This window comes from Cebus imitator, unplaced genomic scaffold, assembly GCF_001604975.1.
Source record: "Cebus imitator isolate Cc_AM_T3 unplaced genomic scaffold, Cebus_imitator-1.0 Scaffold4, whole genome shotgun sequence".
Taxonomy (NCBI): Eukaryota; Metazoa; Chordata; class Mammalia; order Primates; family Cebidae; genus Cebus; species Cebus imitator.
The window spans coordinates 3,037,125-3,050,132 of NW_016107319.1; the positions used below are offsets into that span (position 1 = coordinate 3,037,125).

At 48.6% G+C, this 13,008-nt stretch overlaps 1 protein-coding gene across 2 annotated transcripts in view; it reads right to left on the reverse strand.

Annotated features, from left to right (window-relative positions):
- Positions 1-2,195: 2,195 nt before the first annotated feature.
- ABAT (4-aminobutyrate aminotransferase) overlaps positions 2,196-13,008 on the reverse strand; it is a 116,534-nt gene continuing 105,721 nt past the window's right edge. Inside the window, exons 13-16 of one of the 2 annotated variants that reach the window (XM_017533784.2) lie at positions 11,973-12,140; positions 10,571-10,717; positions 7,407-7,518; positions 2,196-5,389 (exon numbers count right to left, since the gene is read on the reverse strand). In XM_017533784.2, the coding sequence (XP_017389273.1) occupies positions 5,268-5,389; positions 7,407-7,518; positions 10,571-10,717; positions 11,973-12,140 (549 nt within the window). In that variant the 3' untranslated portion in view covers positions 2,196-5,267. The remainder of the gene's footprint in view (positions 5,390-7,406; positions 7,519-10,570; positions 10,718-11,972; positions 12,141-13,008) is intronic. The other variant, XM_017533792.2, reaches the window with a different exon arrangement.

The window sequence follows — 13,008 nt, forward strand, 5'->3', positions numbered from 1 at the left end:
TTAATATGTTTTTTTTTTGTTTTTTTTGTTTTTTTTAGACGGAGCCTTGTTCTGTTGCCCAGACTGGAGTGCAGTGGTGCAATCTAGGCTCACTGCAACCTCCGCCTCCTGGGTTCAAGTGATTCCCTGCCTTAGCCTCCTGAATAGCTGGGATTACAGACGCCCGCCACCACACTCAGCTAATTTTTGTGTTTTTTAGTAGAGGCAGGGTTTCACCATGTTGGCCAGGCTGGTCTCGAACTCCTGGCCTCAAGTGATCCCCCCACTCCCTGGCCTCCCAAAGTGCTAGGATTACAGGTGTGAGCCACTGCACCTGGCCACGTGTCAGTTTTCATATGGCCACCATCTATACATGAGGTCTGCACAAGCTTGGGACCTGGTGATGATGATCCCATTGTGTATGTGGAAGACCACAACCCAGTGGTAGCTATCTTCCCCCTTCCTATGCCGGTTACTAAAAATGAGGCTTACCTTGTCGTAGGGTCAGATGTCTACGGCACCCCCCACCTCATCATTACATAACCATGTTTAATACACTTCCCCAAAACAGATCTGGTGCGCTCAGCAGCTTGCAGAGGACAGCCTGGATGAATTGCCCAAATAACTAGAGTTGGGAGCTTGCTTTATGTTACTGCTTTATGACTTAAAGACTCGTGAGTTCCTAAATGGAAAGCAACAGGGTCCCTCTGAACTCCAGGCAGAGTCCAACTTTTAATGCCCTTGTTTTGATCCTGCACCATTCAGCTGTAAAAGCTTGCCTGGTTAGAGTCCATCAGGCAAGGCCGATACCATCTAGCCATGTTTATACCAACTCTAGGGACAAAAACATTCGTTTTACTGATTAACAGTTGAAATATACACCCAGATTAAGTTGGGCTTGTACCTGTGCTGGGAAGTAGATTTAATATTTACCAGCGGGAAGCTAACGCTACAGAAATATAATATTGCCGTTCAGAACTATTTATGAGACACATTCAGTTATTCTTGGAGAAGAAGCAGGAAAAGACACTAGCATGTATTAAACACCTACTGTGTGCTGGGAAATTCTTATATAATTTTGTTTAATCTGCCAGCAACAGTTTGAGTTGGAGAACCCCAGAGGGGTGGTGGAGTGTTTTGGTGAAGCACGCAGCTTCTGAAGCAAAACTTCTTGCTTGCTTGAATTCAGCCCTGCCGGTTCCCAGCTGTGTACCCTCTTTCTCTGCCTCAGTTTCTTCATCTGTGAAGTGAAGATAGTAACACCACCTACCCAGGATTGCTGGGAGGATTAAATGACTTACTAAATGAAAAGCACTTAAAATAGTGCTTGGTCCAGGCAAGCACTCAATAAATAATGTTAGATAGCAATAATAAATAAATGTTAGATAGCAATCCTATATTCATCCTTATTTTGCAGAATAAGGCTCAGAGAACCGGAGTGACTTACCCCAAATCACCCATCTAGACAGCAGCAGAGATGGGTCATTCCACTGCCTCCCCAGAGGAAGGACAGAACATAGAAAACAAGCTGGGCCCTGTGGCTCACGCCTGTAATCCCAGCACTTTGGGAGGCCGAGGCGGGTGAATCATCTGAGCTCAGGAGTTCCAGACCAGCCTGGCCAACATGGCGAAACCCCGTCTCTACTAGCAATACAAAAAATTAGCCAGGCGTGGTGGCCAGGTGCTTGTAATCCCATCATTTTGGGAGGCTGAGGCAGGTGCATCCCCTGAGCTCAAGAGATCCAGACCAGCCTGATCAACATGGTGAAACCCCGTCTCTACAAGGAATACAAAAAATTAGCTGGGTGTGGTTGCAGGTGCCTGTAATCCCAGTTACTTGGGAGGCTGAGGCAAAAGAATTGCTTGAACCTGGGAGGTGGAGGTTGCAGTGAGCTGCGATTGTGCCATTATACTCCAACCTGGGCAACAAGAGTGAAACTCTGTCCCCCCCACCCCTGCCCCCAAAAAAAAGAATGTGAGCTGCAAGTAGGGACCACACCTTGTCCATCCCATGTCCTTGTCACATATCATGCCCTTAATTTACTTAATGACATGAATGGCCTCACAGTACTTCCCGATCCCAAGGCAGAGTTATGCACGTAGAGTGTTCCCCAAGACATCCCTAAAGGGTAGGTATATAACAGGCGTTTGATAGGCACTTGTCACATAATTATTTAATGAAACCATTTCCACTAAAGAAGTCCACATTCACTCTGGATGTTTCAATTATAAATTTTATTTAAGAATACTGATTAACACAGGAAACATTTAATTCATGAAATTGTGAATATGGTCATCAGTTACATTGTGACATGTTGATTTCTTTTTTTATCATTTATTGGCACTGTCACCAGATTACTCGTAAACAGGATCACTTTGTATGCATAAGTCTGCAATGCTCCCTAGCTGTAGTTTTCTATCATGAGCTGATATATAGATACAGACAGGGTTAGGCATATAGATACATTAATGCTATGCACAATTTTGCATGGTTACTGAGCGTCAGTAAAAATTATTTAAAAAACACCCATTTATAATAGAAGTGAGGATGTGCTAAGACTTGCTATTAGTGGACCTTGTTTTCTGTAAAAGTGACGACACTTGCTGGATGGTTACGGAACTCTACGGCACTAATGTATGATGGATTCACTTCCAGACCATTGGCCACAGAAATACTTCTTCCTGGCCTCTGCCCTAGACAGCAACCTGTCCTCCAGGCTCCCCATGTTTTTTACCAGCCTCTGCTGAGTTTCTACAATCTTAAGCTCTGCTGAGAATTCTTTTCCTTGAAATTCTTTTCCTGGAAATAAACCCCCACCCCCGAAAGAGGATGTCTCAGGAACTCATTATGCCCTGAATCAACAAGAAGTTGTTGATAAATGGCTTAAAATTTTTTACAAGAAGTAACTTCCCTTGGTAAGGAGTGAATACTAAATCTGGAAATGACTTTCCAGATAAAACCATTTCATTTCTCTGTCAATGCCCCATGGGGAGAGAATGAAATACTGGAGCCCCTCTCTCTACCGAAGAGAGCCAATTTTCTGGTTGTGCCCTGGCTTAAAACCCTCTGGACTCTGAGAGCCATACTGAATATTTGCACCCCATGCTAAAGTTTTCAGGAGAAAGGGTACTTAAGCCAATAGAGGAATAATGGTTTGGTTTGCATTTTGCTTGCTTGTTAAATAAGGCCTTATTGAACCTCGGGATACTGCCTGTGGAATCTGGCTCCCCAGTGAAAGATGTGATGTCATGAGCTGATATGCCTTTGCACATGCTGTTCCCTCTCTTCAACACCCTTCCTTGCCTTGTCTGCTTGGTGAACTCTTGCTCATTCTGCAAAACACTGCTCCAATGCCACTTTTTCCTTGAAACCTCCTCTGACCCTCGGGTGAACGTGGTACCCTCTCCGATTTCCTGAGGCTCTTACTTGCACCTCTGTCATAGCACGTGCTGCCTGCTTGAATTGTTTCCAGTGGGATGTGAGCCCCTGGGGGCAGGGACAATGTCTTATCTCATCTTTGTATTCCTGATGCTCAGCACAGGCCCTGGGATGGTGCAGGTATTTAATGAAAGTTAGATGAATGAACGAATGAATGATAAATAAAGGAATATAAAAATGAGTAAAACTTTGTAGAGAGTGGGAGCACAGGTGACCTTAAACATGGCAGAACTCCTGATTAAGAACGACGGCTTAGCATTGACTGCAGGAATGCAGAATGAACTAGAACTCACGAATTTATATATATTAAACTTCTCATTGCCTTTCGTTCCGCAACAGAAATAGGTCGATGACCAAGTCTGTGGAAGAGTGGAAGCTAAAAAAAAAACCCCTACTTTGAGATCTTTGGATGATTTGTTATTAAAAGAGCAAAGTGCTGAATCAGGAATCTTGATATGCCTAGCTTCTAAAATAGTCAACCAAGGCACCAGGAAATGAAGAGGCTTCATTTTGGACAGATAAAACAACCCAGGCTTTCTCAGGCTCCCCACCAAATACTTCGTTGCTGTCAGGCTATTAACTCCTCTTTTACGAGCATTTGAGGTCAAATCAGTTCTCAGTGTCTCGCCTCCAGCAGAGATACTACGGCCTCAGCGATAGCCCTGTTAAGCATTTTGGGATAATCTGCCTGCTCATCTCCATACTCAGTCATCTCAGGAAAAGCTCTAATTTCAGGAGGATCAAGTACAAGGAAACCATGTTGAACCAACAGGCCACTTTGTCATGCGTGGAGCTTTCCCTCAAGAAGAAATCCAGTCCAGCAATGATTCACTCTAGTGGAACAGCCTAGCTGTTCCTCGGGGTCTACTCAGAAGTGGAGTGAAGGTGGATGAGCAAAAGAGAGAGGAAGAGCCTCTCAGGGCGGGGGGCCAAAAGTCGGACCCCAAAGTGCCCTGGGAAACATGATGAAGTGGTTCTGCTGCCACAGACCCTGGGCTTCTCCTCCCGGGGTGACCGACGTGTGCTTCTAACGCTGGGGCTCACGTGTGTCCCTGTGGACATGCAGGCTACAGTTTCTTCCCACCCAGGTCCAGGCCTAGGTTGACATTTAACAGGGAGGACAGCGTTTGGGCAATGGAAGATGCCAAGTAAGAACCATGGGTGATGCCACCTGGGGATCCTCCAAAGGCAAAGCCCTGTCCAGGGCAAAATTCACAGTTTAGGGGAATCCCCAGGTGCACTGAGAGGAGTGATTCTCATCCTTAGGGGGTGCAAGAACCCCTCCCCTACCTCTGAGCTGACTCCTCCTGTCCCTGCTTTACAGTCTTCCTCGGATCTGCCCCGTCCCTCCCTGCGCCATGTGTGGGGTGTGCTCAGAGCTCCGGGGGCTGGGAGAGGAGGTGAGAGCGTGTTTGCTAGCATCCGTCATCACAGAATATGGCACTTGAAATGGACTGGCACCCAGGAGGCCCAGCCGCCGGTCCCTGGAGCAAATGCAACGCCCTTGACTGGCTTTCACAAAAATTGCTGGGGTGGGTCAAGGTTGGGCAGAACTATATCCAGGACCTCCCACGGCCCTTCCCAAGACGAGTCCAGGGCTCAAGCAGGATTTCTGGGCTTAAACCAACGTGCACCATTGGCTCTGCAGGGAGGAAAATCAATACCAGTCCTTCCCTCCCCTTCCCTCCCCTCCCCTCCCCCTACATCACCAAAAATGTTCCCTCCCACAAATCACCCTTCGTGCTCCATTCACCTCTGATACTTTTAAGTGAAAACATGAATTAGGCAAACTAATCAATTTGACAACTGTTGGGATTGGGGCTTTCTCACTGTAGTGGAAATGGCTTCTTTACTTGAAGTCTGCCAAGATGTCACTGAAAATATTGAGGAATAGGTGAGCATGGTGATCCCTGAAGACCAACGTGGGACGAAAACGAATGGATTTGTCGCCGCAGCCCCCCAACATCACACCTACGAGAAGAGGCAGGAGGCAGGTTAGGAGCATGGTTTCTCAAAGTCTCGTGCTGGGAGAGCTGGAAGGAAAGGGATACCCATTGGTGATGCCCATCCATCCATCTATCATCATCCATCATGGAAGCCCAGACTTCCATCTGTCCTTCCTACCACCCACCCATCCAGCCTTCATTTCCTTTCTCCTTTCATATATCTCATCCAGCATTCTCTTCTTCCTCTCCTGCCCTCCGCCCTCCCTTTTTCCCTTCCTCTCTCCCTCTCTTCTTGGAATACCTGCTTTGCTGCCCCTCAGCTAGGTCTGGTGATAGAGAACTCCTGAGATAAAGTCCTTGCCTTCCAGAAAGTCATGGAGGGGTAGGGCAAGAAAACAGGTAAGCAGGTAAGTTACAAAACCACAGGCTGAGTCAGAAGCACGTGTGAGCTGCTGAGCTGTCACTGAGGAAGGACAGGCCCTGCATATTTTAAAGGGTGACTTCACCAGTTACAGCTGGTGTCCTTTCCTTGTCAAGTTTGTTTATGCCTTTTTTTTTTTTTTTTTTTTTTTATTTTTTTTTTCCCTCTATCTCCCAGGCTGGAGTGCAGTGGTGCAATCTCGGCCTCCGCCTCCCGGGTTCAAGCAATTCTCCTGTCTCAGCCTCCCGAGTAGCTGGGATTACAGGCACCCACCACCATGCCCAGCTAATTTTTCTATTTTTAGTAGAAACAGGGTTTTGCCATGTTGGCCAGGCTGGTCTCAAACTCCTGACTTCAGGTGATTTGCCCACCTCTGCAGGTGATCTGCCCACCTGTTGGGATTACAGGTGTGAGCCACTGCACTTGGCCTGTTTATGCCTTTGAGACCACGTTTTCTCATTTTAAAAATGGTGGCTGATTATCCCCTCCCTTCTGAGGCTGCTGCAAGGATTCTATGAGATGGCACAAGAAGACGACCTGGCACTATGCTTGACATAGAGCAGGCGCTCTGATCTCACCACAACATCTCTCCTTACCCCCGCCACACACATCCTCAGTGGCTTCCCACAGCTCCTAGGATGACGTCTGGAGTACTTTTTTTTGAGATGGAGTCTTCCTCTGTCGCCAGGCTGTAGTGCAATGGTGTGATCTCGGCTCACTGCAGCCTCTGCCTCCCAGGTTCACACGATTCTTCTGCCTCAGCCTCCCCAGTAGCTGGGATTACAGGTGCCCACAACCGTACCTGGCTAATTTTTTGTATTTTTAGTGGAGGTGGGTTTCACTATGTTGGCCAGACTGGTCTTGAACTCCTGACCTTGTGATGTGTCCACCCTGACCTCCCAAAGTGCTGGGATTACAGGTGTGAGCCACTGTGCCTGGCCTGAAGTCTGGAGTACGAAGCCTGATCTGCAGACCCATGTGACCTGGTCCTGGCCTCTCCTCCCCGAGCTTTGTCCCCTCCCATCCGTTCGCCATTACGCTCCCTTCTTTCTCTTTTACCACCTCTGTAAGCTCCATCCTTCCTCAGGCCATCGCATGCATCATTCCCTCTGCCCAGAATGCTCTTTTTTACCTTCTTCACTCAGCCAATTCCTGTTCATGGAGACTTAGGGTAAAATACTGCTTCCTCAAGGAAGCCTTCCCTGATTTCCTAGCCTCACCAGCTGCTGCAGCTATTTGCTCTCTTAGCCCCATTTCCTCCTTCCCAGGACTTAAATTTGCAGTGGATTGTTTGTGAAATGCCACGTGTAATGCCACACCTTCTTGCTAGACAGCAAGCTTCCGGAAGGAAGGGCTCTGATGGTCTTCGTCATCACTGTAACTGTCTCCAGTGTCCACTTACAACTCGCCTTCTCAGCGAACACTTGTCGAGTAAATACATGGATAAAGAAATCCCATGCGTCACGTTCTCTTCTTTGGAGAAAGAGCATTCAGGCTATTTTTAGACCTGTGTCCCACCTACCCCCACCCAAAATATTGCTGAGTTCCTAGCAACATTTTGCAGCTACAGAAGGAAACACTGGACGCAGATAAAACTCAGCATCAGCTCCTGGCCCCTTACCTTTGTTTCTGGCAATTAAAATGAGCTTATTCCGTATGGACTCATCAGGAGTGTCGAAGGAGCAAAAGGTGCCTCGTCCTCTCACCCTGCTGATGAATTGGGGATACCGGGCCTGCAGCAGGGGAGACAAAGCCAGTGTCAAAGGCCTTCACTGTGTACCAGCTGGCCTTAAGGGCTGTGGTTCATCAAAGGCCTCCCATGGTCCAGCCGTGGCCTCTGCATGGACTGGCAGGACCTCCAGGGGGTTAAGAGCTCTGGTGACATCTGGGCCGGGGTTCAAAGCCCAGCTGTGCACATCTGTCTTGTGTGGAGGGAAAAAAACACCACCACCACCACCACCAAAGCCCAGCTCTGTCTCTTTCTCACTATATAACCTTGGGTGACTCACTTAAGTGCCTCTATTTCCCCTGCTATAAACTGAAGGATATAAATGTTGACCCCCAGTGGGCGGTGGTGAGCTTCACACGTTAAGGCCTAAGCCCAGGGCTGGGCCCTTGGTGGTGCTCCAAAGATGTTAGCCGTCTCCATTGTCAGCGCTTCCAGAAAGGTGGTGGTTCTTCTAGAAGAAATGCCTGTCCTCCCTCAGTTCTTTGAGACTGGGAGCTATACTGGATTGATTGTATTTGTGGATTTTTTTTCCTCCACAAAAAGAAACAAAAAAATTGTGCATGTAAGTACACAAAAAATCCACAATACTGCCTCCTAAATTCATGTTTACCTGGAACCTATGAATAGGACCTAACCTGGGAATAGAGTCTTTGCAGAAATAATTAGGTTAAAATGAGATTTTCCTGCGTTAGAGTGGCCCCTCATCCAATGACGGGTATTTTTTTTATTTTTATTTTTTTGAGGTGGAGTCTCACTCTGTCATGCAGGCTGAAGTGAGTGCAGTGGCACAACCTCAGCTCCCTGCAACCTCCATCTCCCAGGCTCAAAGAAATTCTCTTGTCTCATTCTCCTGAGTAACTGGGATTACAGGCACCCGCCACCATGCCTGGCTAATTTTTTGTATTTTTAGTAGAGACGGGGTTTCATGATGTTGGCCAGGCTGGTCTTGAACTCCTGACCTGAAGTGATCCACATGCCTCAGCCTCCCCAAGCGCTGGGATTACAGGTGTGAGCCACTGTTCCCGGCTCAATGACTGGTATCTTTATAAGAAGAAGACAATTTGGACAGAGAGACACAGACACAGTGGAGAGAATGACAAGTGATGCTGGAAGCAGAGGGAAGCATCCATAGGTCAAGGAACGTGAGGGATTCCCAGCAGCCAGCAGAAGGTGGAGAGAGGCGTGGAACAGATTCTCCCACAGAGCCTCCAGAAGGAGCCAACCCTGCTGAAACCTTGATTTCAGACCTTGGCCTTCAAACTGTGAGAGGAGAAATTCTTGTTTTAAGCCACGCAGTTTGTGGAGATTTTTTATAGCAGCCAAGGGGACAAATGCAGGCGTCTGGTCTGGAGGACCTTGATTTCACCTTACTCTGCTGTCCCTGTGAAGGACAGCAAGCAAGCACTTGGAAAACCTCAGATAATTTTAGGGTACTGGGAGCTGAGTTGGGAGAGCAAGTCTTATTTTACGGCAGCTTCTTGGTAGAAACTAGAGACACGGTCCTGTTCTGGTGGTGACAGAGCCAGGAACTGTGCTAGACACTTAATGCACAATGTTTTTCTTTCTTTTTGTGGAGGATGGGGTCTCACTATGTTGCCCAGGCTGGTCTCAAACTCAGTCAGGCTGAAGCAATCCTCCTGCTTCTGCCTCCCTAAGTCCTGGGATTACAGGCATGAGCCCCTGTGCCAGGCAGTGGGCACACTCTTGAATCCCCTGTCAGTGAAGAAGGGCCCAATTTGGTCTACACAGTTGAGGAAATGAGGCTCAGAAGTCTTTCTAGCTCTCATTCTAGCACATTCCTTGCCCCTGTCGATTACTGGAGAGCTGGCAATTTGAACACACCCCTCCCTCTTCCACCAGAGTGTGGCCCTGGGGAGGTTCAGAATAAAGTCTCTTCCATTTAAACACCCCTTCAGGTCTGTGAGCTACACACACACACACACACACACACACACACACACACACACACACTCACACACCTCCTCCTCATGGTTAGGAGTGACCATGTGACCAGCTGTTAGTCAAGTGTTATGTGAGATTTCTGGGAAGGCTGCTAACGACAAGAAGGGGGCCACTCTGTCCTTCCCTTCTTTTTCCTTCCTATTGCTTGGAATTGAGGTGCAATGGCTGGAGCTCCAGGAGCTATTCTGGCCCATGATGAAACCTTGAGGATAGAAAGTAATCCAGTCCCAGCAGTGGACAGCAGTGCTGCCGAGTGGTAAGTATGCAACAGGTGGCGCAGAGGAGGGAATAATGACCACACCAGGGAGGGTGAGAGAGGGGGTGCTTGGGGGCCTCTTAAAGGAGGGATGTCTGAATTTGGTGTCAAAACATAACCAGGGCCAGGTGCAGTGGCCCACACTTGTAATCCCAGCACTTTGGGAGGCTGAGGCAAGCAGATCACCTGAGGTCAGGAGTTTGAGACCAGCCTGGCCAACATGGTGAAACCCTGTCTCTACTCAACATACAAAATGAGCAGGGTGTGATGGCACATGCCTGTAGTCCCAGCTACTCAGGAGGCTGGGGCTGGAGAATCCCTTGAACCCAGGAGGCAGTGGTTGCAATAAGCTGAGATTTCACTACTGCACTCCAGCCTGGGTGACAAAGCAAGACTTGGTCTCAAATAAATAAATAATAAATAAATAGATAGATAGATAGATAGGTCTCAAATAAACAGCTAGGTAGCTAGCTAGATAGATAAGATAACCACGGCCAGCAGGTGCTGCCCAGTACTTTGGGAGGCTGAGGTGGGAGGATCGCTTGAGGCCAGGAGTTTAAGACCAGCCTGGCTAACATAGCTAGACCATGTCTCAATATTAAAAAAATCAAAACTAAGAGTTCAGGAACAGGGGTTGGAATGGGATGGAGGGATGGGGAGGCATTCCCTGCAGAGGGCACAGCATGTGCAAAGCCCCGGAGGCTAGAAACAGCACAGCCTGTTCCGAATTGCTGGACCAGCAGGTGCGACACCATGCTGAAGAGCTCCAGGGCTGTCCTGGAGGCTGTGGGGAGCCGTGGGGGTGGCGCTGGGGCAGGGCAGGGCAGGGCAGCAGTACCTGCAGGTCCAGCAGTCCTGTGAGCAGGGCCTTCCCAGCATGGGCTGCGTTATTTAGCAGGTCCTCCCGCTTGATGACGTTGATGACCTCAGCCAGCAGCAGGTTCTTAGACGGGTCCCCCAGCCAGGTGTTGAAGATCCGGTAAGGCTGGAATGAGGAGGCGGCGTCAGAAGGGTTCACACGTGCACACACCCTGTAGGGGTCACTTCCCCCAGACACACCTCCTCCTCTCTTGAGGAGGAGAGAAACTAACCTAGTAAGTATCTCCCAGAGGCTAGGAGAACACATCCAGTCTCACTGAACTCTTCAAACAGCAGCCCTGCAGGAAGGGACTGCTATGGGGAGACCAAATCGTCCCATGCCCTGGGAAATCCCTCAGTCCCAGGAAACCAAGACAGCTGGTTCCTTAACTCCTACAATAACCCTCAATTTGTAGAGGAGGAAGCTGAGGTTCTGGGAGGCTAAGCAATTTGTCTAAGGCAAACGTGGCTTATAGGTAGAGTTGGGACTGGATTGCCGGCAGTGACCCTCAAAGGTCACCCACTTTACCCCTCCGTGAACAATTCAGGGTAGCCATGCAGCCAACTAAAACACCCTTCCCAGCCTCCCTTAGGGCTAGGAGTGGCCATGTGACTGGTTCTTGGTCAAGTATTGGAAATAGACCTGTTATGTGAGACTTCTAGGAAGGATGCTAAAGACAAGGAGGGGGCCACTCTGTCCTTCCCTTCTTTTTCTTTCCCACTGCCTAGAATTGAGATGTGATGGCTGGGGCACCAGAAGCCACTTTGGACCATGAGGCACCTTGAGGGTATAAACTACATGTAGGAATGATGAAAAGACGTTGGTCCCTGATGGCTGTGTGTGTGTGTGTGTGTGTGTGTGTGTGTGAATCGGTATGGACATATGGCATTACACACGGTAGTGGGTTAGAGCATGGGCTCTGGGTTGGAATCCGGGCTTTGTCACTTAACAGGCTGTGTGACCTTGGACAAGTTACTTAACCTCTCTGTGCCTCATTAGTAAAATTTTATCCTCATTAGTAAAATGAGGATAAACACCTACTTGGTTAGATTGTTCAGAGGATTAAAAGTATATGAGGATTACTTAGAACTAGGCACAAAGCAAATGTTCAGTCTGCAGCGGCAGCTGTTAACGATATTCTTGTGTGTGCATGCAGAGAGCAATCAGGAGAAGGCTGACAGTGGACCATTCCAGAGTCGGCCTTGCGGAGAGAGCTGGGAAGGCACACCACAGCTAACTGCATTGATAAGAACTGGGTCTTAGAAAACCCGCAGCCCAGTAGGTGCCCACCCAGTCCCTTGATGGTGAGAAAAAAACACACAGGAGAAGGGGACACTCCCCTCTTTGCCCTGGATATAGAGGAAGGCTGGCTCCGACTCACAGCATTGGGCCTGAACTCCTCCTTGTGGAAGAAGCCCCCAGTCATCATCTTCTTGCTGAAGGTCATCACGTCTGCTGGGTCATCCAAGCCCCAGTGCTCATGGGCCCAGAACTTGCCCGTGCAGCCTCCTCCGGTCTGGACCTCGTCCACCAAGAAGGCACAGCCGTGCTGGCCAGAGGAGAGAGAGCAGGGAGAAATAAACACCGGTGGGAGGCCAGAAACTCATAACCCCCCGCAGCCCACCAACTGCCAAACCCCAGGTCCACACACATCATGCTTGTTTTCTGAGCGGCAAACCAGCCCCATGTGTTTGAGCTGTGTACAACGAAGCTAATCAAAACACTTAAGCTGAGCGGTTCCTACCAGAGTATCTGAATGTTTCCTACAACTGCTGAGCTGGAACAAAAAACCCAGAACATCAAATACTCCCTGCAGCAACACAGAAAAGTATGTCATCTGGCTTCAGCCTCCGGTCTCAACCCCGTCAGGAGCTGTGTCCAACAGCGAGGCCTTGAATGTGCTTTCCAGACTTCAGCTGCTGTGTTCTGCTTACCACCAGGGCTATTTCTAACTCAGAGTCTGTGTTAAGTCAACTCACATCTTACAACTTTTATATATGAGCTTATCGGTTTGATTGCCAGTTATATATGCACAACACATTAAAACAAACACACAATGTAAAGAAAGGACATCAGTATGTCAAAGAGATACCTGGACTTCTGTGTTTATTGCAATGCTATTCACAATAGCCAAGATCCAGAATCAATCTAACTGTCCATCAACAGATGAATGGATAAATATGGTACAGATACACTATCGGCCAGGCAGTGGCTCACGCTTTTATTCCAGCACTTTGGGAGGCTGAGGCGGGCAGATCACCTGAGGGCGGGAGTTTGAGACCAGCCTGGCCAACAAGGCGAAACCCCGTCTGTATTAAAAATACAAAAATTAGCCGGGTGTCGTGGCATGCACCTGTAATCAGCCACTCGAGAGGCTGAGGCAGGAGAATTGGTTGGACCCAGGAGGCGGAGGTTGC